This window comes from Myotis nattereri (assembly GCF_964212035.1).
Source record: "Myotis nattereri genome assembly, chromosome: 16".
NCBI lineage: Eukaryota > Metazoa > Chordata > Mammalia > Chiroptera > Vespertilionidae > Myotis > Myotis nattereri.
The window spans coordinates 20,388,906-20,416,702 of record NC_138091.1 but is presented as its reverse complement, the minus strand read 5'-3'; the positions used below and the strand labels follow the sequence as shown (position 1 = coordinate 20,416,702).

At 55.9% G+C, this 27,797-nt stretch overlaps 3 protein-coding genes across 9 annotated transcripts; all 3 read right to left on the bottom strand.

Annotated features, from left to right (window-relative positions):
* Positions 1–372: 372 nt before the first annotated feature.
* SPAG7 (sperm associated antigen 7) lies at positions 373–5,461 on the bottom strand. 2 transcript variants are annotated; one of them, XM_081109022.1, is made up of 8 exons: positions 5,293–5,461; positions 4,371–4,485; positions 1,882–1,949; positions 1,567–1,655; positions 1,341–1,425; positions 1,139–1,228; positions 890–1,046; positions 373–798 (listed from the first exon to the last, which is right to left on the bottom strand). In XM_081109022.1, the coding sequence occupies exons 2-8, from the start codon at positions 4,453–4,455 to the stop codon at positions 689–691; spliced, it is 684 nt and encodes a 227-aa protein (XP_080965148.1). In that variant the 5' UTR covers positions 4,456–4,485; positions 5,293–5,461; the 3' UTR covers positions 373–688. The 2 variants fall into 2 exon arrangements, with proteins under 2 accessions (XP_080965148.1, XP_080965149.1); XM_081109023.1 differs by lacking the exon at positions 5,293–5,461 and having other exon boundaries at positions 374–798; positions 1,567–1,736; positions 4,371–4,489.
* CAMTA2 (calmodulin binding transcription activator 2) lies at positions 4,652–21,233 on the bottom strand. 3 transcript variants are annotated; one of them, XM_081109020.1, is made up of 23 exons: positions 21,148–21,233; positions 19,834–19,927; positions 19,558–19,661; positions 18,277–18,344; positions 18,059–18,194; positions 17,398–17,469; positions 16,994–17,147; positions 16,540–16,674; positions 14,972–15,912; positions 14,203–14,329; positions 12,828–12,962; positions 10,501–10,616; positions 9,686–9,870; positions 9,127–9,205; positions 8,727–8,949; positions 8,189–8,490; positions 6,961–7,157; positions 6,545–6,728; positions 6,268–6,339; positions 6,153–6,173; positions 5,821–5,990; positions 5,565–5,639; positions 4,652–5,464 (listed from the first exon to the last, which is right to left on the bottom strand). In XM_081109020.1, the coding sequence occupies exons 2-23, from the start codon at positions 19,862–19,864 to the stop codon at positions 5,401–5,403; spliced, it is 3,591 nt and encodes a 1,196-aa protein (XP_080965146.1). In that variant the 5' UTR covers positions 19,865–19,927; positions 21,148–21,233; the 3' UTR covers positions 4,652–5,400. The 3 variants fall into 3 exon arrangements, 2 of the variants coding, with proteins under 2 accessions (XP_080965146.1, XP_080965147.1); XR_013996941.1 differs by lacking the exon at positions 6,153–6,173 and having other exon boundaries at positions 6,246–6,339; XM_081109021.1 differs by lacking the exons at positions 17,398–17,469; positions 21,148–21,233 and having other exon boundaries at positions 19,834–19,879.
* Positions 21,234–21,605: 372 nt separating this feature from the next.
* Positions 21,606–27,467, bottom strand: INCA1 (inhibitor of CDK, cyclin A1 interacting protein 1). Of its 4 annotated transcripts, none has more exons than XM_081109983.1 (7): positions 27,351–27,467; positions 25,827–26,011; positions 23,810–23,923; positions 23,334–23,373; positions 22,894–23,084; positions 22,270–22,435; positions 21,611–22,063 (listed from the first exon to the last, which is right to left on the bottom strand). In XM_081109983.1, exons 2-7 carry the CDS (start codon positions 25,907–25,909, stop codon positions 21,920–21,922), a joined length of 738 nt encoding a protein of 245 aa, XP_080966109.1. In that variant the 5' UTR covers positions 25,910–26,011; positions 27,351–27,467; the 3' UTR covers positions 21,611–21,919. The 4 variants fall into 4 exon arrangements, with proteins under 4 accessions (XP_080966108.1, XP_080966109.1, XP_080966107.1 ...); XM_081109981.1 differs by having other exon boundaries at positions 25,827–25,914; positions 27,351–27,443; XM_081109980.1 differs by lacking the exon at positions 27,351–27,467 and having other exon boundaries at positions 25,827–26,104.
* Positions 27,468–27,797: the final 330 nt, after the last annotated feature.

Genomic DNA, 27,797 nt, shown 5'->3' with positions numbered 1-27,797 from the left:
AGAGCAGCTACCACGTCTGTGGAGCTCAAAGACCTGCAGCTGCTCTAAATAGCGGACATATACTGACTTGTGTAATCTTTGAAACAGTCCTTTCAGATAGTTACCATTATTATCCCCATTTTATGGGTAAGGAAACTGAGGCACAAGAAAGTCAAATACCCCACCCAACGTAACAGTAACTGGCAGAGCCAGGATCCAAAACTAGGCCATCTGGCCCTAGCAATTGTGCTCTTAAAATACTCTCTCTTATGAAAGTGCCAATATTTGGCTATCTTTGGCTTACACAAACAACAGTTTTATCCTGCTCAAGCTAAAATCACTTCTCTTCCTCTTCAGGACCCACCTCTTATTCTGTTTAAACAAACCAAGACATTGGTTCAAACAGTGTTTATTGAATGTAAAGTAACCCCAACCCCATGGGGAAGAAAGTTCCAAGGAGAAAGAATAATACAGATTAAATACCCACCTGTGCATTCACTCTCTTGTGTGCAGCGCGCACACACACACACACACACACACACACACAACCATATACATATCCAAACTAAGAGTGACATGACAAATCAAACACCTGCTTCCTCCAGCCTAAGTGATGGCCGTTAGCAGGTGGTTCAGAGGTGGGGCTCCAGAATGGGTTTTAATAGCAGCAGCCTGTCCCTCCCTACCCCGTCCCAGAGAGCTGGGGTGCCTAGGAGGTAGGTGGCAACTCTTCCCCACTCTGCCGCAGACGCTTCTTGGCTCGGATCTCATTCATGGCCTCTTCAATGGAGCGTGTGTCCCTCTTGTTGGCCACGGGCACTAGGGGTAGAGGAAAGGGTGGGGAGGGCCTAGGATCCCTGTGCCTTAGCCTTCCCTCTCCTACCCTCGCCAGCCCCCACTGTGGCCTCACCACAGCCATAGGTCTTGTTGGCCTGTAGCATATGGGCTGCATCCTTGGCTGCCCCCTTGCCGATGAGGTGGCTGTACTTGTCCTTGTAGTCACTGGTGGGGCTCACTACCACAGGTCCCTGCCGAGCTGCCTCCTCCTCCTGCCGCTGGGCCAGCTCCTAGGGGTGCAGAAGTGGAGCACTGGTGCTCAGGGACCTGACCCAAACCCCTCCCAGGTGGTGGGCTCCAGGGACTGCCAGGCATAACTCACCTTCAGCTTCCGTTTCTCCTCAGCCTTCTGGGGGTCCCACTCCTCCCCACGACGGTAGGAGTCCAGCTCTTCATCTGAGGGTGCAAACTCCTGGGGAAGAGGGATGATGGCGTCAAGGCTCCATATACATGTTTCATCTCATTTCTCTTCCCCAGGGGGGCATAGGCTGAAAGGGAGAGAGTGGGGAACTCAGGCCTTTTACCTTTTTGAAGATCATGACATAGCGACATTCATCATCTTCCCCGAAGGAGAAGGATGTCAGGCCAGCCACTTCCACCACATCGTGTCTGCGAAGGGCGGGAGGACAGAGAGGAAAGAGTATGTAGAGCCATGAGGGGGCCTCGCACCCTCCTCTTGTGGATTTCCCCACTGGACCTTTCATGCCGCCCTGGCCACCCGTTTCCTGCCTCCCCTGCCAAGACACTCACAGTATGCTTCTCTCTATCTTGTTCATCGGCTGAAACTTTTTCTTGATCTGCCCACTGTCTTGGATGAAATCGGACACCTCTTTCTCCATCTTGGGAGAGGGAAAGGGGGAGAAGATAGGAGACGGTGGCTCTGCCCCCATCTCCCTCTTCCCAGCTGGGCCAACGGGCCTCTGCCTCCCCACACCTAACCCAGCCTCCATGCCATTGGCTTCCAGGCTTCACGTCCCCTGAGGCATTTTCAAAATCACCGAGTTCTAATTCTGACTTATTGGAAATCCTTCCTGAGGCTGCCTTGATCTCTCCAGTTGTTCTCACCCTTTTACGAAACTCCACTTTCTGTTGTTTCTCTTGCTCCTGTAGTTTCTTCAGGCGGGCAGCCTGCTCTGGGGGCGAGAAATGGCAGCATGAGGCCGGGGCAGACGCATGGGTGGGAGGTTGGAAGGCTTCAAAGGAGGTCTGGTGTCCACTGGGAGGTCTCAGGCTGGGAAGGGAGGGCTGCTGTTTATTCACCAAGCATTTATCGATGTTTAAACCTGGCACTGTCCTAGGCCCTGGAGCACCAAGCTCTTTAAGACATAGCTTTGCCCTTCAAGAGCTCAGAGGAGGAGGAGCAAAGATTAGAATCATGCTTCCCCTCACTTCCCAATCTCACAGGGGAAACCGATTCACAAACATCTCATACCCACAATATACAAAGAACTATAAGGCACCTGCGGAGGTAAGGAGACCAGACTAAGCCCTGGCCTTAAAGAGTTTATCATCTCATTGTCTACATCGGAAAGGGGAAATTATTTAACTTCCTACCTTTATTTTGTAAACCCCGCCCCTCGAAACTTCTCACTTCTACAGACAAGATGAAGCTGAAATGACTAATCTGACACCATTCTCCTTGGAGAGTGTAGGTGTTCAGTCAATTGTAGAGGAACTTCCCATCCTTACATCTTAATGTCCCCTCTCCTCTCTTCTGTCATTTTAAATCCTTTATATCCTTAAGGCCCATTCCTTCCACAGCATCCAAATAGCTCTAGCTGCACTGACCTCTTCCCATTTCCTAATCACTCCTTGCCTTTGCACATGTTGTTCCTTCTGCTTGAAATGCTTTTCCTCCTCTTGCAAACTTTGAGATTTGCCATGAGTCAGGGTTACTCACTTCTTCCTCTGGGGCCCACACACATTCGGCTCAGACATCCACTACAGCATGTGCTGAGAACCAGTATGTCTCCCCTACCATCCTAGCAGCTCTAGGAGGCAGGGACCCTGCTCTCCTCCTGTCCAGTTATTCTCTGTGGCCCCTGACAGCTTAGGAGCTCTCACCTCTTTGACATCAAGGGCTCTGACCATCAGTGGCCACTGAGTGTTCCACAACTGGTTTGAGTTCTCTCTGTATCGGAGATGGCACATGATGATGGTTAAGGTCATAGGCTTAAAAGCCACACCTGGATTCAAAACCCTGTCACTTATTAACCCTGTGACCTCAGGCAAGTGACTGAACTCAACTTTGGCTTCCTAGTCTGCCAGCTGCTGCCGCACCTAGTCATGGCGAGCATGAAATAGTCCCAACTGCCAGGTCCATTATGTTCCCTCCGTCCTCAGAGCTTCCACATACGCATCTGCCTGTAACACTTCGCTCCCCCTCTTACTGAATCACCTACCCTTCACTTCAGATCCCAGGTCACCACAGGCTAGGTTAAGGACCCCTCGGGGGTCGCTCTCCTAACTATTCTTCCTCACAGAGTACTTATGATAATTAAACTTCTATGTGATCATTGAATCAACGTGCATTTTATCAATGCTTCAGACTGTGGGCTTCGGAGGGTCCCCTGGCTCCTAGCAACCGTTCAGTAAATAATAGATATTTCGCTATTAAGCAGCACTTGAGCTCACTGGAGGCATCCGGCCTGCCCTGGCCCCTAGGGCGGGTGGAAAGCCGGGGCCGGGCCGGGGCTAGTCTGTGGTCTCGCAGGGTTCGGGGCTGGGTCCTCCCAAGGCACTTCTGTCTGACTCCTTCACACGCCGCAGCACGAGCAGCCCAGGGGACGGCTGCACGCCAGGCCGACCGCGCCCTACGCTGGCGAGCGAACTCAGGAGCCCGCCTGCAGGGAAGTCACTCAGAGAACCCAAGTGCCTACAGCCAATCGGACCGACAGAGGCATTTTCTTCTCTCCAATCAACATCACCGCCCGCTCGGAGAACTGGGGAAAGTAAGGCTACAGATGGGCAGGGTAGGAAAGAGGTTAAATCAAGTAGGAGGGGCATAAGGGCACCGAAAGGACCCATCAACCAATTGGAGATGCTTGAGGTGGGTGGGTGGGCCAGAGGAAGGCCTTTAATAGGCAGACCTTTACGGTGGCCAATAGAGGTGAAAGGATTGCGGATGGACGTGTCCTGGACCCAATCAGAATGGGAATGGGTCGTGGGACACTCCGGAGTTGGGAGGGGCTGAGTGACCGGACACGCCCTCCTGAGACCCGAAGGCGGGCCAAGAAGCATCAAGTTGGGTGGGGTCGGAGGCAATCGACCAATCAGAGCACGCCAGCAGCGGACAGGCGGGCCTCTTGGCGAATAGGAAACAAGGACTGCCAGGCCAGGAAAGAGGCAGGAAACTGGCACTAGGCTTCGGGTAGCCAATCACCGTCCGCTACGAACAGCGGACGGGTCAGCAGACCTTGTAGGGATTCTGGGGGGCCTATGAAGGGGCCTTTGCGGGGGTTTTCAAGGTGGAAGAGGCGGCACCGTCTAAAGGAGGAAGAATGCGGTCCTGAGAACCGAATGAAGAAAAGCAGATGTGAATTTGGGATCCTCACCTCGGGCCCTGCGCCGAGTCTCCTGGTCACTGAGGCTGGGTGGCTTTTCCATGGAGCTCAGGATGGAGCCCAGTAGGTCCGCCATCTTGGGAGTGACAGAGACGGGGCGGTGCGTCTTAAAGGGAAGGGCGAAATGCCTTTAAGGCCGGAAACACGTCGGCGGTGGAAAACCTCACACCGGTCCCGCCCAGGCACTGAACTGGCCGGGCGCGCGGCAGCCTCCCCTGCCGAAGCCCCGCCCCGGCCCTCCCCTCCCCCTTAGACAGAAGTCGGAGGCTGGCTGGTGCAGCGATGTTTAATGGCATTTCTTAGAAACTAAGCCCATGCACAAGTAGAAAGTGCTCGTGGGGCCGGCGGAGGCCCCCCACAGCGCCTGGGAACCACAAGCCCGGCCGTGCAGCCCTCCCCGGGCGCCTTAAATAGATTCTTCACTAAACTCTGTATGTTACATATTTACAAACCCCCTCCCATCAGGGGATGGGGTGCGACTCCGCAACGTGTTCCTATATACAGTCTCCCCTGTGGCCCCGACGTTGGCGGCCAGAGTTGGAGTGACGGGGGGAAGACAGGGCCAGAAAGGGAGGAAACGGACGCGAACATGCGGAGTCGGGTGGGGGCACGGTCAGCCCTGAAACACGAGGGGCGAGCGCAGCGAAGGCAGAGGTGGGGCCAGGCCGATACATTCAGAGACGCTTCGAACAAATAAATAAGGCAATTCGGGAAAGGGGTGAGCGGGTGCAGGCAAGGAGGGAGCTGTGCGGAAGGGGCAGGCGGGGCTCCGGAGGTCACAGCTGAAGATGCAGGGATGTGGGGCGTGGGTCTTCTGGAGCCGGGGACCAAAAGAGGGGGCACGACCCGGAGGGAAGAGGAGCTGGGGGTGGGAGAGGGAGTGCAGCACTTCGGAGGGGGGGAGGGTAGAGACCTAGGAAGATCTCCAAACAAAGTGACGAGGAAAGCTGCCGACAGGGGGCTCCTCCCCGAGAGCCCTCTCCCTTAAGACTGCCAGGAGCGGCCTCGGAGTGGGCAGAGGTCAGGTGGCCAGTCCAGGTTGGGGCAGCCCTTCCAGCTCCTGGTTCTGCTTCAGTTCCCTCATCCTGCAGAGAAACAAGGAAGGAGTCAGATGAGATCAGCAGATCAGGGGAGGTGGGTGATGGAGGTGGCTGAGCAAAATCCAGCAGGAGAAAGAACGGGTACCTGTGTCGGCAGCGCCGCAGGAATCTCATGATTTTCCGGGCTGCCTGGTCCTGTTTTTTGGTGAGAAAGGAGCTTCTGGCAAAAGGAAGAAAAGATGAGGAACACTGACACAACACTCAGGCATCCCGTCCTCAGCCCTTTGGGACCCTAGCAAGGAAGGACTGGGGGCAGGACGATGAGCTGGGAGTTGGGGGGCTATGGGCTATGGGCATGGATGCAGTGGGCAGGCACAGAGGGCTTGGGGCTGGACCCCTACTTGCTGCGGGGCGGCAGGCTGCCTGTGGGCCGGCGGCGGTAGGAGCGGTAGTGCTGCTGGATGAGCACAGCTGCTCGGCGGCTCTGCTGAAATCGCTTCTGTTCGTAGTAGCTTCGGAACTTGCTCTGGATCAGGATGGCCGCCTGCGTCATCTTCTTATAGAGAGCAAACTAGGAGTGGGGAGGAGAGGCGGGCTGAATTGGAGGGACAGAAACCAAACCCCTGAGGGTCACCCCAAGTTCAGCTGATGCAGGTCTTTCTCTGATCCACGCGCTCGTGGAAAGGCTTGAATCACCACAGACAACCTCACACCCGGATCTCATGCCTAATACCTTAAGTGCCATCCAGGTCAGCTTGTGGAGAGAGAAGGGAGTCAGGGTCCCAGCAGCATTCGGGATGCTCTGGGTGGGAGTGGTTGGCTATGCCTTAGAGAGAGCAGGGACTCACCTGTTTGTACTTCCGGTAACAGCGCTGGATCACAGCTGCTGCTACCTCCTGCTGCTCCTTCAGCCACCGGCCCTAAGGGGAAAGCAGGAAGTCTCAGCACCTAAAGGCCCACCTAATAGACATGTGATCTGTCCTTCCAACTTCCCTGAGGTCCCCTGGCCTTCAGCCCAAGGCCACTTTGGATGATTGCTCTCCCTCCCAAAGTCCTGGGAGTCCGCAGTCTCCCCTGACTCAAAGATTGTGTAATTCTTTCCCTGAGACCTCCCAGCCTCCTGACCTTGTACTTTCGGAAGGCCGTCTGGATGACTCGGGCTGCTTCGTACAGTTCCCGCTGCTCGTGATCCGACAATGTGAGCAGGGCAAAATCACTCTCCATCTTGCCACTGGCAGATGCAGAGAGAAACTCTGCCCAGGAAGGTGCTGGAGGGACCGCCAGGCGTCCCCGCTCAAAAGACGGTTCACTGCAGGGACAGGGAGAGGACAAGTCACGGGGCATGTGAAGTCCCTCTTCTGCCCAGGGACAGCCCCAGCAACGGAGCCTGGAGAGCATGGCTTCAGAGCTCAGCCAGCTTCAATGCCCTCAAAGGCCCGTAGGGCCTCTGCCAGAATGGATCTCTGGCTATGGGGAAGCTGCCTTCCCCTTGCCATCTTCCCTTAAACAAGAATCTGGAGGCTTTGTCCTAAGCTGGTCACCTGGGAGGGGCGGCGCTGGGGAAATGGTCCACATTCTCCAGGTAGCTGGCCAGCCAGGACATGGTCTCGCTGAGCCCCAGGGCCCCTGTCCGCTCCCGCATTGAGGCTCCAGCCTCGGGCAGCCCCACAAAGCCCTCTCGTTTAATCCGCTCTGGTGTAGCTTCGATGATCTGCTTGGCCAGTGAGATCATGTCCACCTGGATGGAGAAGCGGGGTGAGCCTTGGGGGTCCCCAATGACAGATGTTCCTGCCCTGACACAGCTGTCACCTCGGTCCCCTTCCTGTCTTGTTCCTTCTCTCCCATCGGGTGAGGCCTCAGGGATTGCTGTCCTGTCTCACCCCATCTTTCTCAGCCACTGTTCCAGATTCATTCATTCGTACTTACTGGGTCTCCACCTGTGCTGAGACGTTGTGGAGAACATAGGACAGGGAGGACATACTCCAAATGGAGATTCAAGCTGAGCAATGAAGGATTTAGCCTTCCAGGCTGACTGCTTACTGTCCCACCCAGGTCTGGCCCATGCAAGCCCATCCTACCCCCAGGTTTGGCCATGCCTGCCACCCCACCCCCCTTCAGCTCTCTCAGAACCAGCTCAACCAACCACATGACCCTATTGAATGGCTACAGCCTTGCTTTTGCTCCAGTCCTGCAGCCTGCAGCACTTCCTGCTGGCCACATGTAACACAGCCTACCTTGTGGAAGTCTCCAGGTTTTTGTACTTACAGTGCTACCCTGACCTCTCTAACCCATTAGCCTCTCTAAAGCAGGCATGTCCTCCAGTTCTTGCTGCTATACCTAAAGATTTACTCTGTCATTTATCCCACAAGAGTTTCTTAGCTTTTACTATGTACAGGCTTCCTCCTCACCAAAAGTCATTGCCAGATACCTCCATCTTGCTAAGCTCTCTCTTCCACAACCCTCCCCATTTCCCTCTATCTCTCTGGTTCCCCAAGAAGCTTGTCTCTTCATGGATCAACAGGCAACCCCTACAATCCAGCTCTAACTGAAGATACTCCCCAGAATTTTTAAGCTCTGATGCCTCATGACTCTGAGTTAAGCTCTGATAGAAGTTAAGCAAAGGATTACCTTGCTTGTCCAAAAATGAGGGCCAATAGCTGCTCCTTCCCAAACTGAAGCAAGACTCAGTCTGTTTCATGAACTAGTCGGCCTCCCCCCACCCCTGCACCCCTCTTTCTAGCCCTCATAATTCCATCACACAAGCAGTACCGGGATCACGTCCACAGCCGGTGGGCTGTAAGCTTCCTCTGGAGCAGCCCCTGCATCCAGGGCTGGTGGGAGAGGAGGTGGTGAGGGTGGGGGCCCTTTGGGGTTGGTGGCTTCATAGTCCATGAGGAGTAGGGGGGCCTCTGGGGCACCAGAGGAGAGCTGGCCTGGGGCCATCTCCATTATAATCTCAGAGGCTGGCAGAGGAGCAGGGGGAGGACTTCCATCTGGGGCACTAGAATAGGCTGATGTGACAGAAAAGGTGCCATCGGACAGCTCTGAGGGCGAGGAGACACTGCTCAGACCTGGAAGGTAAGGGGAGAGGGTGAGGGCAGCAGGGGCCATCTGCCATCCTAGAGTCACCTACCTGCCCCGTCTTTGCTCTCAGTCTCCCTGGCTGTCCTTGCTAGTAGGATCTCCCCTTCCCTGCCTCCTCCTCGATTTCCCTCCTCTCACACTTTGTGTCTCCCACTCTTCAGCTGCCCCTGGCCTACTGTCTCACCCACATCCCCCTCTTAAAAAGGTGAGGGGTAACCCTCACCCGTGTCTGGACTGGAGGAGGGTGGCGACAGGGCAAGTGGGGGCTCAGCTGAAGCTTCCTGTCTCTGCAGTTCCTCAAGGCAGCGGGCAAGGCGCACGTGGCCCCGGGAGTGAGCCACAGACAGGGGCAGGCGGCCCAGAGAGTCGGGGATGCTCAGCGCCCGCCGATTCCAACGGAAAAGGAGCACAGCGGCTTCCAGGTGTCCCAGGGCACACGCCCACATCTAAGGAGGGGCAGGGCAAGGGCAGGAGTGGGGAGACAGGCAGAGGTGAGGCCGAGGCCCTTTTCCTGGTGGCCCATCTTCAGTCCCCTGTCCTCCCCACTCCCGCAGGCCCTCCCTTCAAAGCACCCTTCCCCTCTCCCGACGCCCCACATGCACTCGGGACCCCAGCACCCTCACCAGAGGCGTGCAAGAGAAATGATCCACGTTGAGCGGGTCAACCTCCTGCTCTAGGTCCAAGCTTCCGGTCTCCACACTTCTGGAGGGTTTGGGGAAGGGACAGCAGAGCCCAGTTAGGGGAAAAGTGGGCAAAGTGGGGACAAGGGAACTGAAGGGACTGGGAAGCCAGCTGTCTAGAAGCACCACAGTCAGTGGGATGAGGCAGTCAGAAAGTAATAAATGTGATGGGGGTGGGGGTGTTGGGAGCGGGTGGAGGGATTGAACAAAAAGGAAAGAAAAAGGGAACTCGTGACATGAACAACAGTGTGGTGATTGCGGGACTGGGGGGAGGGGTGGCCGTGGAAGAGGGCACAGAGGGGATAAATGGTGATGGAAAAATAAATAAATGTCAGGCGGTCAAGGAGTCAGTGTTGTAACTCAGGGGATATTAAAATTCCTCCCACACAAACCTTCCAGCCCCTCTTCCTTCCCAGTGACTCCAGCCCCCTCTTAGCAGGCTTCAGTCCCGACACTTCTGTTCCAGTGGTTGCCCAGTCCCCGCCCTGCTGCCCCTGCTCACCGCCACTGGCTCAGGGTCTCGATGAGGCGGGCATAGCCCTGGGCAGCGGCCAGGTGCAGAAGGCTCATGCCCCGGAAGGGGCTTCCGTGGGCCAGACGTTCAGGACCCCTCCAGGTGGAGCGTGGGATCATGCTCTCTACCAAGACCACTACCCGTGCCTCGAACCCGGGCCCCTGGCCTTCATCCTGCAATACACACAACCTTATGCAGAGAACTGAGCATCCGGTCCTCTGGCTTGAGATGGCCTTGGCCATCCCATACCTGGCCTCTCAGCTTCTAACTGCCCCTCCGACACTTCTCACTCCAGGTTCCCACCACACAGACCTCTGATGGCCTGTCAGTTCTCCCAGTTCAAGTTCCTGGATGTCCCCTCCTCCCACAGCCAACTTTCTGCAGACCCTCTGGCAGCCAGATCTCACACACCCTGGCCCATGTTGTGCCTTCACGTCAGCTCAGGTTAGTGCCATATCCACAGATGCTTCTCCCCTTCAGAACCCAGAGTCCTCTCCCAGTCTTCTTCCTTCAGACATGCAGGACTCCCAGAGCACTGAACCCCAACCTCCTGGTCCCCTCCCCCACCCTCTCCTTCACCTCCACCCTTCTTCAGCCCAGAAATAGTCTGAAGCCTGTCATGCCAAGAGGGTGCCCAGAATAGCCACTCTTGCCACAGGGCGGGGGTGGGAGCAGGTGACGTCAGGGATTAGGGAGGAGGGCAGGCCGAGGGGCTGGGGACGGGGGAGTGAGAAGTCACACACCAGAGCCATTTTCTGCATGAAGACCCTCCCTCCATCCACCAGGCTCCCTCATGGAAGTACCTGCATTGGAGGCCCGTCAGGACCCTGGCAAGGTGCCTGCCCAGCTGCTGCGATCTCTGCCATCCGCTTCTCCATCTGCTCCAGCCGCTCCAGTATGGACATCCGGAACTGGTTGTCTGAGGGGGAAAGGGTATGGGAGGTTTATGGGCAGGGTCTAGGTGATGCCCTTAACACAGAACTAGACCTATCCCAGGATCTGGGAGGTAAAGACACTGAATCATATTCTTTCCTCTCTCCAAAACAACAGCCCCTTTACCCACCCACCTTTGAAACTCAGTCCTTAAGCTAGGGCTCTTAACCCTACTCATCCACCCAGGACCAGAATCCAGAACCACAACTGTGTCCTTCAAGGCACAGAGACAGGAGGAATTCCCACATAGTATCCAGCCCCGAACTGCTCCAGATCACACACTCTCCCTCAGCCTTCCCCTAGGTGAAACACTGTCCGCGCTTGCCCCAGACACTACCTCTGTCCCCCATGCTGGGGCTGAAGGACTCCAGGGTCCCTGCTCTCTGTTAGCCACAGCCCCAAAGAGCTCAGGAACTGTGATTTGAAAAGCACCGCCCCTTCCTCCTGGCCCCCCACAGCTGTCCACAAAGAGGATGGTGGGGAGGGAACATGACAGAGATGGATAGCCATCCATTCCTCCTCCTCCCCTCACCCCATGCACAAATACACACGCGCACACACACATCCCAAGCTATATCTGTCCCCTCTTGAGATCACACAAGGACAAGGAGGAGGGGCGGGAGGGGATCAGAGCCATGGAAAAACAAGCATCGAGAAACAGGCTGGAGGTCAGGGATGTTCTGAGATGCTAGGCAGAAGGGGCTGAGGCACAGAAGTGATGGTGGGGAGGAAGGAAGGTGGAGAAGGATGAGCAGAGACCTTTGTATAACAGGGAGGAGAGAGAGCAGAAAGGATAAACAAGGTGAAGAGAGGAGAGAGAGGACGAAGGAAAGCTGGGGACTGTACCAAGCAAGCAACAAGAGAAGAAGGGGGACAAGTTAAGACCCTGGTCCAAGGAGAAATGAAAGAGGGAGGAGAGATGGTAGAACAGGGACAGGAAAGGAAGGCGAGGGGCAGTCACAGCAGGACAGACAGAACAGGCCTGGGAGACCTGGCAAGATCCCACGGTAGGCTGCGGGCAACCCACACACAGCCCCCTGAAGGGGCAGCTCTGAGGGAGGTGAGCCAGGACAAGCCCTGAGGGAGACACCACGGGGTGACAGCAGAACTGAGACACCCAGAGGCAACAACAGAGACACCCAGAGGAGAAGACAGAGAAGCGCACACCCTGAGAAAGAAGCAGGAGCCGAGAGAAACAATTTCTCAAAGCCAGTGCTGGATTTAAATAAATACACACTGCCCAGGCTGCACAGCTCAGTGGTTGAGCATCGACCTATGAACCAGGAGGTCATGGTTCGATTCCCAGTCAAGGCACGTGCCTAGATTGCAGGGTCGATCCCCACTGTGGGGCATGCAGGAGGCAGCCGATCAATGATTCTCATCATTGATGTTTCTCTCTCCCCCTCTCTGAAATCAATAAAAATAATACTTAAAAAATAAATACACACATACACATGCATGTATGCATGTCTGTGTTTGTATAAGAAAGTGTGTTTGTATGAGAAAGTACAGGATGCTATTAAAGTGGTAGATATTACTGAGTAGTAATATCGGCAGTTTTCATTCGTAGTTTGTGCTTTTCTATAATTTCCTATAATAAATACCTATCTTTATGGAGAGGAAAACAATACATGTCTATACACATGTACATACTTGCACGTCCTATATATATATTGCTCTAGACCAGTGATGGCGAACCTTTTGAGCTCGGCGTGTCAGCATTTTGAAAAACCCTACCTTAACTCTGGTGCCGTGTCACATATAGAAATTTTTTGATATTTGCAACCATAGTAAAACAAAGACTTATATTTTTGATATTTATTTTATATATTAAAATGCCATTTAACAAAGAAAAACCAACTGAAAAAATGAGTTCGCGTGTCAGTAGTGTCATAGGTTCGCCATCACTGCTCTAGACCCTGTCCCTGCTCCCGCCTCTTGGCCTCGCCTAGATCCCATCCTTTGGGATGGAGAAGACAGGGCAAGAACTGAGACAAACATGGCTCCAAGATGCACAGGGAAGAGGAGGGCAGGGAAGTTTGCTGCTGCATTTAGAAATGACCAGTGAAGCAGGAGTTGAGAAAAGACTGGTAAATGTGGGCTAGGTGGTGGCCACCTGAGTGCTGAGGGGACCTAGGAGGGTCGTGCTCCAAAGTTGTGGGGCCCGACACTTGGGATCAGAGGGCTAGCTACTTACCATCTAGTGACAACCAGTCGAGCTGCGTACTAGGCAGTGACAGGAATCGGCGGGCTCGATACTCAAAGAGCACAGAAGCAGAAAGGGGTCCCTCCCGCCCGGCCACCTGCAAAGACACCAGCCCTACCTCATGGGCTGGGAAGGGCAAGGTCAGTGAGGAGGGCTCTCTCCCTGCAGCTCCCTCTCTGGCCCTCTGTGTTAGAGCCACAGCTGGTCATTTCATATTGAGCTTCCCAGCTTCCCCGCTGTGGGCCAAGAGGCTGCTGGCTTCGGTGGCCTTGGCACTAACTGGGAAGGGATTCCATTCATGTGAGAACTCGGTACCTGCTACGGACTCTAGACCCTGTAGTTAAGGATGTTTGTTACTCAGCACCAAGGCCTGGAAGCTGAGGGTCAAGAGACACCTATACTTATAATAAATAATTTGATGGCATAGAAACCCCTTGGTCTCCCAGAATCAGTGTTCAGACGTCATGACCCTGTTACTAAGATGGGAGGAAGGAGAGCCAGCTGCTCACCAACAGTGTCTAGTGAGGGCGATGCCCCAGCTATAGCCTTAAAAAGGAAGCCATCAGGCCCTGGTCCCTGATGCACCATCTGTGCACCACTGAACAGGGCTGTTGGGATGGGGAGAACACACACCGAGAACAAAGCTGTCACCATGTCCCTGGTGAGCCTTTGGGGTCCCACAGTAAGGCTGACTGTTGAGTGCAGGGTAAGGGGCAAGGTTGGTGGCAAAAGGGCAGACACTGGAGGTTGCCCTGGCAGTGACGTCTAGACCAGCACCGTCCAACAAAACGTTCCTCAATGATGGAAATGCTTATCTGCACTGCTCAATAGGGTAGCACCAGCCAGGTGGCTACTGAGCACTCAAAATGTGGTTAGTGCGACTGAGGAACTGAATTTTAAATTTTACTTAATTTTAATTGATTGCAATAGGCACATGTGGCTAACAGTTACTGTATTAGATGGAAGCCAATGTCCTTCAGTCTCAAGATTGGTTGGAGGAGACCAACATCTCTCCCTTTTCATTCTTCCAAGAGCTAGACTCTGGCTTTAAGGCTGGAACAGACATTAGAGACTCCTTGGGTCAAATACCTGACCTTACAGGAGGGGAGGCCAAGGACCCAAGAAAAGAGCAGATGTATCTAAGGTCACTAGTCCAGTAAGGAGTAGATTTCTCAGACCAGAACCCAGACCTTCTGACATCTAAGCCCAGACCCATTTGCCTGCTGGGGGACCATGGGACTCAGCCTCAAGACTAAATGAGGGCTTTGTGCTCTCAGGAACAACTCAACACATTTGTCCCCAGTGCTTCCAGAAGTCCTAAATGCCATTAGTTAGTCCCTTCCCCCACGAGTCCCCATCCCCATACCAGGACAGTAGCAGCGTAAGACACCAGGCTGGACAAGCGACGCGGGCACTGCGATGTGGTCAAAGACGCAGGAGTAATGCTCGGAGGCCTCCGTCCACGGGCCCGTGATGAGCACCTTGACCCCACCCTGCAGACAGAAGTCAGAAGGCCATGTGGCTAGAGCTCGGCTGGGTATTCATTCACTCACTTATTCGTTAATGTAGACTCCCAGAGAGTATCTCTATGTGGCAGGCCCTGTGCCTGAGCTTGGTGATACAGGGACTGGACAGGACCCACTGGGGTCAGGTCAGCTAGCCTGTCGCTCCTCCCCAACATCCCTGCCCTCCACCTGAGTCTGCTAGCCTCACCCAAGGCCACCGACTCATTTGCAGATAGCTGTCATCAGGAGGAAGTTCCTTTTTAGGCCCCGACTGCAGGTCCTCCTTTCCCTCACTAGGGCAGCATCAAGCAGAACTTCTCTACTAATGAAGACAGTCTTTAGCTCCTCAAAGTCTGCAATCATATCCCGACTATGTTTTCTCTCCGCACTAAGTTGCCCCAATTCCCTCCCTGTGAAAGTCGCCAAGGGAATGAAGTCCCCGGGGCACTTGGGGACTCATACAACCCCGTGGAAGGGGAAGGGAGGGAGAAGGGTGAGTCAGAAGGACTATAGAAACAGGAAAGAAGCCACACTCTGTGGAAAAACAGAGGTTGGAAGGAGAACTAAGCAGCCATGGTAACTAGGCCCCATACCAGGGGGTAAGAGGGGACAGGGATGGGAGAGACTCACCTCTGGGTAGGACCACTCTGGGGAGAAGTCTGTGATGGTGCTAAGAGCAGGTGAGAGCTGGGGGTTGGAGGCAGGGATGCCTGGAGCTTCGTCACTGATGAGTTCTCCCATGAGGTCTGGGAATGATGAAAGACTGAACGGCTCCAGCTCGCTGGCCCCACTAGCTCCTCCAAACAAGGCCTCCCCTCTTCCTACCCTGCCCGATGGCTCCGAGGGGGCAGGTGAGGGGGGTGGTGAAGGAGGGGGTGAAGGTACGGGTGGGGCAGGCCCCTGGACCTTAAGCTCCTCTCCACTGTCATCATCTTGAATGAAGAAGCAGTTTCCTCTCCTCCCACCTCCTACTGACTGTGGAGGGGGACCCCGAGCAGCTGCCTGGGGCTCCAGGGCAGCAGCAGGCTCTAGGGCAGGACAGGGGGTATGGGCAGCCTCTGCCTCCGGGAAGTCTGGGCTTACCCCCTGCCCCCCTCCATATGTCTGACCCCTCTGGGGGCTGTTGAGAAAACGATCAGGGTCAAAGGCAGGGCTGGGAGGAGCTGGTGGGGCAGAGGGCTCAGAGCCGACGACCACTGCCAAGCTCATGGGAGGGTGAGGATCAGCCTGGGGAGCCAAGTGCCTGGTGGGCGTCAAGCCCCCAGTACGCTGCTCCAGTCCAGTCAGAAGGAGGATAGCGGTGCCTCCCCGCGATGAACCCCCTCGAGAGGTGGGAGGGCTAGGTCTGATCTCTAGGGGTTCTGCAAAGCCTGAGGAAGAGGAGGAAGAGGAGGAAGAAGATGGGGAGGTATGTGCCTTGGGGAGCTCTGGGGGAAGTGGGGCTATCAGTGGAGGGGGCTCAGGGGGATGGGGATGGGGGATAGAGGTCAGGGTTAAAGCTCGGGGCTCCACTTTGGGAGAGATGATGCGGTGTTTTGTGCTGCTGCATTTGTGTGTAAGGCTCCCGGAACCTGGAATGGAAAGAGGTGGGGAGGAGAGAAGGGATATGACACATGTTTCTCCATCATTCCCAGGCTGGGTTGGGGGTAGGACTAGTCTGCTCCCCAACTCTTCCTCTGTGCAGTCCCTTTGCAGGAATCCCAATCTTCCCACAAGTTCCTCTTCAACCCTTACCCACCCCCACCTTTCCCCACACCTTCATGTAGTTCCTGGGACTCCGCTATATACCAGAGATGTAATACTGATTATGGCCACTGGGGGGCAGCAGAGGCACTCCTCCTTCCCCATGTTAAACAGGACTGAAGGAGCAAGAGGGAGGTGGGGGGCGGACTGAGGGTTTGGAGGAAAGGTGAGAAAAATAGGTAAAAGCATAAAAAAGGGACAAAAGAACAGAGCCAAGGGGGTACCACTTAGCAGTAAAGCTAAGGCTGGGTCCAAGTGGTAGTGCTGGGGTGGAAGGAGCTGCTAACGGTAGAAGGCAGATAAAAAGCTGGGCTGCCAAGACTCAAGTAAAAGGAGCCGGGGTCAGGGTGCACCCAGATGGGAAGGCATGCAAATCCCAGCAAGACAGATAACCCCCTGGCTTAAGTGCAGTGTGACTAGACAGGAAGAGAGCTCCAAAGTTGGGGGTCACTAACCAAGGCCCCCACTGCAGAGACAGGCATGGGTCCGTGGTGCAGGCTTGGTCGGGTGGGTGTCCAGGATCTGCTGCACCAGCTGCTCTACAGAGAACTCCTCTGTCCCGTTCCCACAGCTCCACTTGATGCCATGAACTAGAGGAGAGTTGGGGGGGAAGTGCTATGGGACCCCCACAAAAGTCCCCAGAGCCCCTTGACAGCTCGGCTCCTTCAAGCACCTGAGATGCTCCAAGACTTCTGGCCAGGTGCAAGGAGGCCAGCAGCCCCAAGACTGCTTGCATCTGTAGTTCCCAGCGGTCCCTTCTCCACTGTAGAACTCACCAGGAGGCCTAGCACCCCCGCAGGAAAGCACCCTCTGGCTGAGAGGGACATGGTCACCCCACAGGCTCCTGGTGCCTCTGGGGGGCCCGTTTCCACTCTCCCCTTGGGCACTGTCCTGGCCCTGCCGCCTTACACATGGGCTTCAGCTGTCCCAGCAGCTCCTCCCGGGACCACCGGAGCCACTCTCGACGGTCACTGCTGATGGAACAAAAGATGGGGCTGCAGCCCTTTCCACAATCCTCCAGGGCTGGGACGTTCAGGTAGTGCACAAGGACGATGTCAGGGTTCTGCGGGCACAAGGGTACACACAGAGCACGATGGGGTCCTGAGATCCCAGGGCTCAGCCTCCTAGTCTTCACTTTCCCCCAGGCATCCCCCAGCTCCATCCCCAAGTTCTGGTTCTCTCTATCCCAAACTCCCTATCTCCCAGGCTCCTGCACCCACGCAGAACTAGTCATCCTTCACTGCACCCTTCCAGACCCCATCTCCCTCTCAGAGCCAGGAAGAGTGTGTCTCCCTGAGCGCTTCCTTCCTTACCTGGAGCAGCCAGTAGCAGCGCCGATGGAATGTGGGGACGATGGAAGAGTGAACGTAGCAGCCATAGAGACACTGCCAGGAGACAGGCTGGGGTGGGGGGAGGGCTAGTCTGCTCCCCAACTCTTCCTCTGTTCAGTCCCTTTGCAGGAATCCCAATCTTTCCACCAGTTCCTCTTCAACCCTGACCCACCCCCACCTCTTCCCCACACCTTTAAAATCCCAGCACCCCAAATCATGGATGAGAGGCAGGAGAAGGGAACAGTGGGACTAGGGCTTTACAATGAGGATCACATTTGAGATATTGAACTATCTAGAAATCGGAGGGCAGCGCAAGAACACAACTGAGATGAGGAGCAATGATTTGGGGAAGATAAACCTGTGCTTAGAGGTTCAATACTTGGACCCCTGAGGGAAATACAAGTGAGGTGAGGGGACTGGGCATGGGTGTCCTCCAGGGGAGGCATAACCTAAGGCCTGCAGAGCTGGGACATGGACGGAAATGGGGTGTGGAGGGTGGGCTAAGCTATCAGCCAGCTAATGCAAAGCGAGTGAGAAGGGCGGGTGGTGAGGCAGACAATGGTGCCAAGTCCTGACAGGGCTGGAACCCAGCTAAGGGTTGAGAAGGGTGGGCCAAGGCAGATGAGCTGGATGCCTTGCTTACCTCCATGCCCTGGACCTTCAGCTTCATGTGGTCCTCTCGGGTGGTCTTCCCATCCTTCCGCTTCTTCCAGAGGTAACCATCCTTCCGGTATTTCACCTTCTTGCGGTTGTAGAGGATAATGGAGCCATTCTGAGGCCTGAAGAGGATAGGGTTGGCCTTGAGCTCTGTGAACAGAACCCAGGACCCCTGCCACTCGCCACCTTCACAAACTTTCTCACCTTGTCTTTGGGGCACAGGATAGCCACTCCTCATGCTTCTCAAAGGTGATCAAGTAGGATGCAATCTCCTGTAGAAGAGGAGGTACCCAGGTGGGTGTCCCCTGCATACAGTCTCAGACTGGCCTCCTGGCCACCCCCTCAGGGTCCTTCTCCACTGCGTCCTGGTAGCTAGTGGAGGATGCTGCCAGCTATCTGACCCAGCAAGGCTCACTGCCCTTCTAAGAATCTCAGGTTCCATCGCAAACCAAAGTCTAACCTCTGGAATTCCATCAGCCTGACTCCTTCCCTCCCTGCCAATTGGGGCTTTTATCTTGGGGCCAGACCCAAGCTCTTCATCATTCTTTGTTCATCATTATCTTCCTCTCCAAATTCCACGTTTGTGCCACTTCCTGACTCAGAAAACTTCAATAGTTTGACATCACCAGGAATTCCAGATTCTTCAGCCTGACTCCAAGGCTCTCCCTGACCAGGGATCAAACCATTGCTCCTACGCTCACACTGTTTACCCATTTGCACCTACATTCCTGCCAGAACGAACCATTGGTTCTTCCCTGAACTTGAGCTGAGCAGCAGTATCCTCAGTGTTAGCGCTGTACAACCTCATGGCACCCTGAAGTGCCATGTACACATCTCTCTGAGTCTGGAACTCCTAGCCATCCTATAGACAAATCCCTTCCCAGATCTCCACGAAGTGCTGCTGACCTTTCCAGCGCTAATAACACACACACACACACACACACACACACACACACACACACACGCACACACACCCCTTTTGACTGACAGTCCTCTTCTAGTCAAATAATCAAATCAATAATGATCAACCACCAAGTACATAGAAAGCATTGGGTGTAGGGAGAACAGAAGGCGTGTAACACGGGACATGCCCTCCAGAAGGAGCCAGCGTAAGTGGTGGCTAAAAGCAGGCGCTCTGGAGCGAGTCAGATAAGTCATTTCCTCATCTATACCGCGGGGATAACAGTGCTTGCTCTACAGATAGCATCATCAGAGCTGCAGAAGGAGATAATGGAGGTCAAGTGCTTAACACAGTGCCCGGTTTGTAAGAAATGCTGTAAAGGTGGTAGCTATTATTTTTACTCAGGTGGATATGCCAAGAAGTGAGTTCCTACAAGATGCAGGTCTTTATACCTCCCCCCCCCCCCCCCGTGATCCCCAGAGAGCCCCACACTCTGCAGGTAGGAGCGTGGACAGACACAGGGCGACCCTCATTCACTCTCCCCAGACCTTCCACGCCCTGAGCCCCCACGCTCCCTAGGAAACCTCATTTGTATTCCACCGCAGCCGCTCTGGAGGCAGCAGTGGACATCGAGGAAGACACTCCAACAGCTTCTTGGGGAGAAAGATCTTCAGGTGGTGGCTGTTCTCTAGAGGGAACGAGAAAGGAGGGCTTAGGGTGCTGGCCGAGGGCAGAGGGCTGAATCCAGGGCACTGTGGGGACTGAAACAAGGAGAGCAGGGAATCCAAGGGCCACACGCACCACAGGGCAGGGAGACAGGAAGGTTGTGTCCAAAGTGGGAACCTGGACTGTGGACTCACCAGCAACCTCGGTGGTGTCCTTGGTACTCATGGTGAGGGCTCCAGGGGCAAGGTCACCCCTGGCCGGAGGGGCCGGGGGGAGGGGGAGTCTGTGCTGGGAAAAGAGAGAACAGGTCATGGCAGGAGCCCTCACCCTTCCCCAGGATGAGGGGGGAGAGGCAGTACAGACTGGGCCATGGGAAAGAAGAGGAAGAGAGGAAGGAAGGGGATAGGCTCTGATGGGAGAGTAGAGCCAGGCCATGGGGGAGGCGAGAACCCGGACCTGGTGCCAGGAACCAACGTGAGTGGGGAGCCCCGACAGAGGAGTAATCAGGAAGAGACGGGTGGGTGGGGGAGGGGAGGGGAGGGGAGGGGAGGCGCTGGCGGGCGGGCGTCCTGCAGGGTAGGCTCGGTCCGGGGACTGGGACTCAGGGCATCCGGTCCTTGGAGAATGGTTTGGCAAAAGAGAGCCTGGATGCTGGGGGTGGGGCGCTGGGCAGGAGAGCTAAGTCCAATGGAGAGCGAGGCCTTAGAAGACACACCCTGAGTCCCTTCTCTATTTGATTTTTCCAAGAGGAAAGACATCTGATAACCGACCCTAACCCATCTCTCTGGTCCAGGATGGTCAAGGCCTAGGTCTAGGACAATCTGGGATATTCCCCCAGGACCCAGCTTCCCACCCTCAGGACAGCCCTCTCCACCCCTAACCCACCTCTCTCCCACCCTCCCCAAACGCCTCTGCTTCCCGGCCCCCAGCGCACCCGACACCATCCACACTCGGCTCCAGCCCGAGCCCCACCCTCCCGGGGGGACAGATGGAGCTGGAGGAGGCGGTCGGCGCGGCTCCGCCAGGTGTCCGAGGATGAAGAGGGGGAGGCGGCCCCTCCGAGCTCGGCTGCGTGGGCTGGGTAAGGACTCCGCCCAGGGCGCAGGTGCACAGTCCGGGCCAGGCCGCCTACTGGGGTGCGGAGCGGGCCGGGGGGCGCCCCCCACGGCGGGGCGGTGGTCCCCAGAGAGGCTCCGCGCTGGGAGGGTCTTGCCTCCGGTTCGCAGGGAGGGAGGGATGTTCTGGAGAAACTGCGGGGCAGAGTCCGCGGGCGCGCGGAGCCGAGGGGCAGTCGGGGTTCGGGGGTCCCCAAGGCAGTCCCCGCGCGCAGGTCCGCGGTGGGGCCCTACGCGGAGCGGCGCCCCCTGGCGCGGGGGAGGAGGACGGAAGCGGGAGCGGAGCGCCCGGAGGAGGGCGGTGGTCTCCAGCGCGGCGCGCCGCGTCGGGACCCGTGGAGTGGCGCCCCCTGGCGCGGGGGCGGGGAGGCGGGCAAGGGCCCTGGCTCTTACCTCCCGGGGTCCCGCAGGTGACGGCGGCAGCGGCCATTCTACCCCACACCGACCCCCCCCAGCGCCGGCTGACAGCGGCGTCCGACGTCACTGCGCACGGGGCGGGGCCTCCCAATTAAGGGGAAGCGGGTGGCGAAGGGAACCTGGGCGCTGCAGTGGGGCTCGGGGTGGGGCGCTGGTGGGGGGGCTCCCGGCCGGGAAGTCCCCGAGGAGGCAGCGGGGTGGAAGGGCAGGGTCCCGGGGTCCCGGAGGCGGGAGCTCGCCCGACTGGCGTGACCCTCGAGACGCGAGAGTGGGGCGCGTGGCTGTCCAGCGCTGGGCGAGGAACGCTGGACTGGGGGGCAGGCTTTTCTCGCCCAGGGCATGACTCCTTGAATTTTGGGGACCCAGCCCGACTTCACTGTAGCTGGGTCTTGCCCACGAGCCTTTCCATCACTCCTTCCCGGAAAGACAACTCTGAGCTCAACTTGTTTTCCTTTTAATGACAGACCAGGGGAGAGAACCCTGCAGGGAGCCGGCGGCCCGCCGGCCTCGGGGAGCTCCTGCGAGGGGCGGGCTGAGACGGGAGGCCCGGGGGCTGTCAGTGCCGAGTGCAGAGGCGGGAGGGGAAGCTGGGAGAGGCTGAGGACGGGAGGTGCATTCGGGGTGATTCCAGCGACGAGGAGGAGGCGGCGTGGGTCCCCGAGGCAGCGCGAGCATGTTGGATAGACATGGGTGGTTTCGTTACCATCCCTGGGCCTTTAGTCTGCGGAGACTTCATAAGGGCTCTTCCTTATTCCTCGGGCAGCTCCATCCCCCAGGTATTGAAAGGGGGGCTCCTACAGGCTGTGACAGGGCTGTAGGGGGTCAGAGAGCTCAGCTGCCTGGAGAGGAAAGATCCTTCCTGGGCCAGGGGACTCCAGGGAGACCAAAGCAGCTGGAAAGAGGAGAGAGATGGAAAAAAGAATGAACTAATGGGAACGTATGTCTCTCTCCAGATTTCCTAGTGCCCATACCCAGGCACCCCCACGTCTCTGATCTGTTCCCCTCAAATCCAGCAATCCAGCTTGGCTCTTGGCTTCCGATGCCTCTCCATGCAGGACCAGGCATCCCCATCACCCTCCGAGTTCCCTCCAACCGTACCTGGGCCCTGCCGGGAGGGAGGAAGTGGTCGTCTTCCTGTGGGTAGGTTGCCCGCTCCGCGTCCTGACGAGGCTGCTGGCTGGTGCTGGGGAATCCACAGCTCGCTTCCCCAGGCACCAGGGGCTCGGCCGCCGCGCCAGAGCTGCTCCACTGGGCCTTCTTCAGCCTGTGGAGATTGTAGGCTTAGCAGAGGTGCCTGGAGGCCAGGCTTCCTGTCTCTCCATTCTTCACCTTTCTGCCCTAAAATACTTTCTGCTGGGACGGAGGGGCATTGTCCTTTGGCTTCCTACTCTCCACTCCCACTGTCTGCTCCCCTCAGACTGAAGTATTTTTAGTTCAAGGACTCAGAGGTGACCACTAGCTCCCCACTATCCTCCAGTTCTATGGAGTGCTTTCCTGGCTTTAGTGATCCAGTTTCCACGTCTTCTAGCGCAGTATGGCTCATCCACCATCCCTTCGCTCCCTCCTTTCCACATTATGGAAATTCTGCTGCGATCCCACCAAGTTCATGATTCATTTCCAAACAACCTCCAATTCCTTCAAAATCCTCCACCCCTTCCTTAGTTCAAACCATTCTGCCTCCAAACCCTGCTAGGCTCCCGGAGCCCAGATGTCGCTCCTTACTCATTGATGATTCTCTGTCGCCTCCTTAGATCCTCCAGGTGGTAAGTGACAGCCCTTACCCGGGCTGGGATGCCCCCAGGTCCCTGCATTCCTGCCAAATATGACCTCCTCCTCTTTCTTCTGAAAAGCATCTCAGGGGGTGGGAGCCCCTCAGGGGGGTACACGCCAGGCTGGGAACAACCAGTGGCTCTCTGTGCCAAAGAAGGGGGAAAGGAGGTAGATGGCAGAACTGGGCTCTCGGGGGAGCTTCGACTGAAATAGGGAGTCAGGGGTCTTGGGAAGCTCAGATCACAAAAACAGCTGTGATCTGGAAAACACGATTGATAGAAAGGAGGGCCTGTTCTGTGCTTTGGTTGGGGGACACTAGAGGGAACGTGTAATGGGAGAGCTGGGGTGCAGTTTTAACCGAGAAGTACTGAAGGGCAGAAGGTTTGTCATACCTGCAGGGATGGGATGTACCGTTCTTCCATCCAGGTGGAGCTGTGAAGCACAAAAAGGGGGCTAAGTGCAGCGGGGCACCCCCATCCATGTTGTTTCCCTAATGATCTCTCCCAACCACCTATTTATCTATTATCAGAAGCCTACAAAGTCCATCAACCAGTAAGGCAGTTATTCCCAGACTAGTTAGTGCATATTGCTATAGAGCTTTCTTCCCCTTAATCCTCACCTGAGGACCTGCTTTTATTGATTTTAGGGTGAGAAGAAGGGAGAGAGAAACATTGATCGGTTGCCTCCTCACTTGTGCCAACCAGGGATCAAACCCGAAACCTGAGTATGTGCCCCAACCAGGGTTCAAACCTGTCACCTTTCCGTGTTCAAGTCAACTAAGCCACACCGGCCAGGGCTATCAAGCTTTATGAGTGTTAAAATTGTACAGCCTCACCCTCCCACTGCCCCGTTTTCCCATTTCACCCACCTGGGCCTTTCACTAAGGCTGTCCCAGAAGACGTCTCCATAATGCTGGCGTGTCAGTCTGAGGCTCTGGGAAGGCAAGCTGGGGGGTGAGGATCGGCTGACCACCCTGGAACACCTGCGGTGAGGACACGGGGGGCTAGGCTCTGGCTCTCCCCTCATATCTACTCACCCCAGGGATTCAGAGGCCCTGTCTTATTTACTTGTTTATTTTTAGTTAATCCTCACCCAAGGATATTTTTCCATTGATTTTTAGGGAGAGTGGAAGAGAGTGGGAAAGACAGACAGAAACATCTCTGTGAAAGAGACACATCGATTGGTTGCCTCCTGGATGTACCCCAACCAGGATCCCTGGGCTGGTCTGCAGGCCGGCACTCTATCCACTGAGCCAAATGGCTAGGGCCGGAGGCCCTGTCTTTCCATGCGACCATACAGCTACTCAGACTCCCTCAGGCTATGTCCTCACTTTATCCATTTTAGCTGCAGAAGGCTATAAAGCCTCTGATTTAAAAGGAGATTGGAGCTGGGATGAGGGTGGAGATTGGCTATTGTTGAGCCTCAGATCTCACTGAATCTCAAACTTCTACACCCCACAACCAGAGAACATCATATTTAGCAAGCAGGGCTGTTAAATAGGAAGGCCCAGCTATTGGCTACTCAGATGATGACGACAGGTTAATGCAAGGATGCAGGAGAGCAGATCCCTGTTTAGTCCTGCTTCGTCTCCCCTATCTCAGAAGGACTAATATCTTTGTAGGTGGTGAGGGATGTATGGAGCTGTTTGAGAACAGTGCCCATCACTTCCAAAGCCTGCAGATTAAATGATGACTGCTCTCCTTCTCTCTAGGAGGAGAGTGTCCAAGGGCTTAGGCCTGAGCCCTGTATCTTCTCCATTTCCATCCCTCCTTGGGTGACCTCACCCAGACCCATGACTTAATTCCTCACCCCCTGCACCATGACTTTAAATACCACCAATGTGCTGATGACTCCCAAATCTATATTTCCAGGCTGGCTCCTTTCCTGAACGCCAGACTTGCAGGTTCAACTGCCCACTCAACATCTCCTTAGCCTTCCCCATCTCACTGAAAGGCACCCTAATGCCCAGGTGCTAGCGCCCCAAACCTGGTATACCTCCTTTTCCCTCACCTCCCAAATCTATCAGCAAGTCCTATCAGTTCTACATCTAAAATACTCCCAAATGTGACCACTCCTCATTTCCACTCCCGTCTCCATATTCCAGCTCATCTTCTGCTACGCTGCCTGGACTATTGCAATGGCCTCTTCCTCCTCTCCCTCTTTCTAATCTCCTACATGCTACTCTTCACAGAACAGCTTGAGTGATCTTTTAAAAGTGATCATGTGAAATGATGTATAATTTGAGATTTACTTCAAAATAATCTGAGTAGTAGGAGGTTGGCTAAGTATACAGATAAGATGATTATCCATATAATAACAGTTATTAAAGCTGACTGAAAAGGGTACACCGAGTTCATTATTGCTGCCTTCTCTACTTCTGTATTTGTTTGAAATTTTCTGTAATAAAAAAGTTGAAGAAAAAAAAGCCTGCAGTCATTTCCTTGCTTAAAAACTTCCACTGATTGCCCTAACTGGTTTGGCTCAGTGGTTCTCAACCTTCCTAATGCCGCGACCCTTTAATACAGTTCCTTATGTTGTGGTGACCCCCAATTTCATTGTTACAAATTGAACATAATGAAAGCATAGTGATCAATCACAAAAACAATATGTAATTATATATGTGTTTTCCGATGGTCTTAGGCGACCCCTGTGAAAGGGTCGTTCAACCCCCAAAGGGGTCGCGACCCACAGGTTGAGAACCGCTGGCCTAGAACAATGCAGTGTTCAAAAATTATTTGCTGAATAAATGAATGAGTCATCAATCCCCTGAGCCCAGGCATTGAGCTTCTCCGTCCTTATTTCCGACTCTTCTTAGGAAAGAGCCCAGGCGTGCAATCTTCCCTCCATCCCGTCCCCATTCTCCCCACTGGGTGGGGACGACTCACTTGGCAAAGGGGATGAGGTTATCTCCATCTTCCTGTACCTGCAGGACTGGACTGGGCTGGCTGGCGGGACTGAGTCGCTTCATGGGTGCTGGGAGGATAATGAAAAGTGAGTCATTCACGCACGTACATGGCTGTGGGGATGAGACCAGGAGCAGATCTAGAGACTGGAAAGAGGATCCTGGGTCCTGCAAAGGGAAAAGGAGCTTTAAAGGCATTTCTAGTGCCGGACAGGTCTAGTGGCTGAATGTACAGGTGGAAGATGGAGAGCCCAGGGCAGGGATGGCGAACCTATGACACGCGTGTCAGAGGTGACACGCGAACTCATTTTTTGGGTTGATTTTTCTTTGTTACATGGCATTTGAATATCCAAAATAAATATCAAAAACATAAGTCTTTGTTTTACTACGGTTGCAAATATCAAAAAATTTCTGTATGTGACACGGCACCAGGGTTAAGTGAGGGTTTTTCAAAATGCTGACACGCCGAGCTCAAAAGGTTCGCCATCACTGGGCTAGGGGCTGTGGATGTGGCAGAAGACAAAGGAGAAAATGAATTTTCTGAAGCCAAATGTCTAGACTCTATACTATAGAGTAAGTGACATTTGCAAATGGCGGTTAAGTTACTTAATTGGCGCTAGGAGATGATGACATGGAAAGGGGTGACAGGTGGAAACGACAGGACAGAGGCATTTGTGGCTGGTGGTATGGACTCGGTGGCTGGGGCAGCTGGAGAATGGAGGGTGGGTAAAAAAATCAGGTGTGGACATGGGATCAAAGGGTGCCGGGAAGGGGGGGCAGGGGGAGCCGACAGGTAAAGGTGAGCAAAGGCCAGCTGCACGGAGCCAGGGGAGGGGGAGCCACATACAACCCGAGAGCCCGGGACGTGGGGTGCTAGTTGCAAGAGCGCCTGCAGGGAACATGGGAGAAAAGGCCCGCGGGGAGCGACGGGGACTGTATCCCCGGGCAGCTGGGACGGGGCGAGCAGGTGGGCGAGGGGAAAGGAGGATGTTCAGGCCGCGGCGGCCCGATGGGATGGAGTCGGGCTGAAAAGGCAGGAGGGTCCACACGGGAGGTCCTGGGCCGGAAGGGGTCAGTTAGGGCCTCAGGGGGGGGCCTCGGTCTGAGGGACAGGACCGGCGGCAGGAAGCTGGACGGAGGACCCAACAGCTGGCCAGGGGTGCAGGCGAGGCCTCCCCTGGCAGAGGGGGGCCGAGGGGCCTGGGCTGCGGGGAGAGGGCGGGCGGCCCTGCCTGGAGGGAAGGGCCAGGCCTGTGTGTGGCTTCGCCTAAGGGGCGAAGGCGACCCTTGCTTGGCAGCCAGATTGGGGCTCGGGCAGGCCTTCGGGGGCAGCCAAGCCTGGGGGTCGGAGGAGCTGAGGGAACGGTCTGGTCTGGACCCTTCCTGAGGGGACGATCTGAGCCCTGCGGGGCCAGGCTGGGTCGGGAGGGGCGGCCTGGGCCTGAGGCGGCGGCAGGAGCAGAGCGCCGGTGGCTGTGCGGCCGCTGCCCGCACTCGGCGGGGGCACCTGAGGCAGCTGCGCGGCGAGTTCTAGAACGCCGGGCCGGCGGGACGGGGGCGATGCGGAGACGGGCAGAAGTGGAGCCGTCCGCACCGCGCGCCGGGGGCGGGGCCTGCGCGGAGCCACCTCCTGGGCGGGGCCCGGCGAGAGGCCCCGCCCCCCGAGCGCGCCTCCGCCGCGTGAGCGTGCGCGGGGCTGGCCTGGGTCCCCTACGGGGTCCGCCCCCAGCGCTCTGGCTCCTCAGGCGCTAAAACCTTCCCGACACCCAGCGTCCAGCTCGCCCTTCGGCGACCGTAACTTGGCTCCCCATCCCCGCCCGGTGGGCCCACAGTCCCGAGGGCATTGCCCCTTTAACAGTCGTTCCAGTCTCTCCCGGGCCCTGCTCCGGCGGCGCGCCCCCGCCCGCCCGCGTGCGCGCGCCCGTCGGCTCCCCGCCCCTCGCTCCCGCCCCAG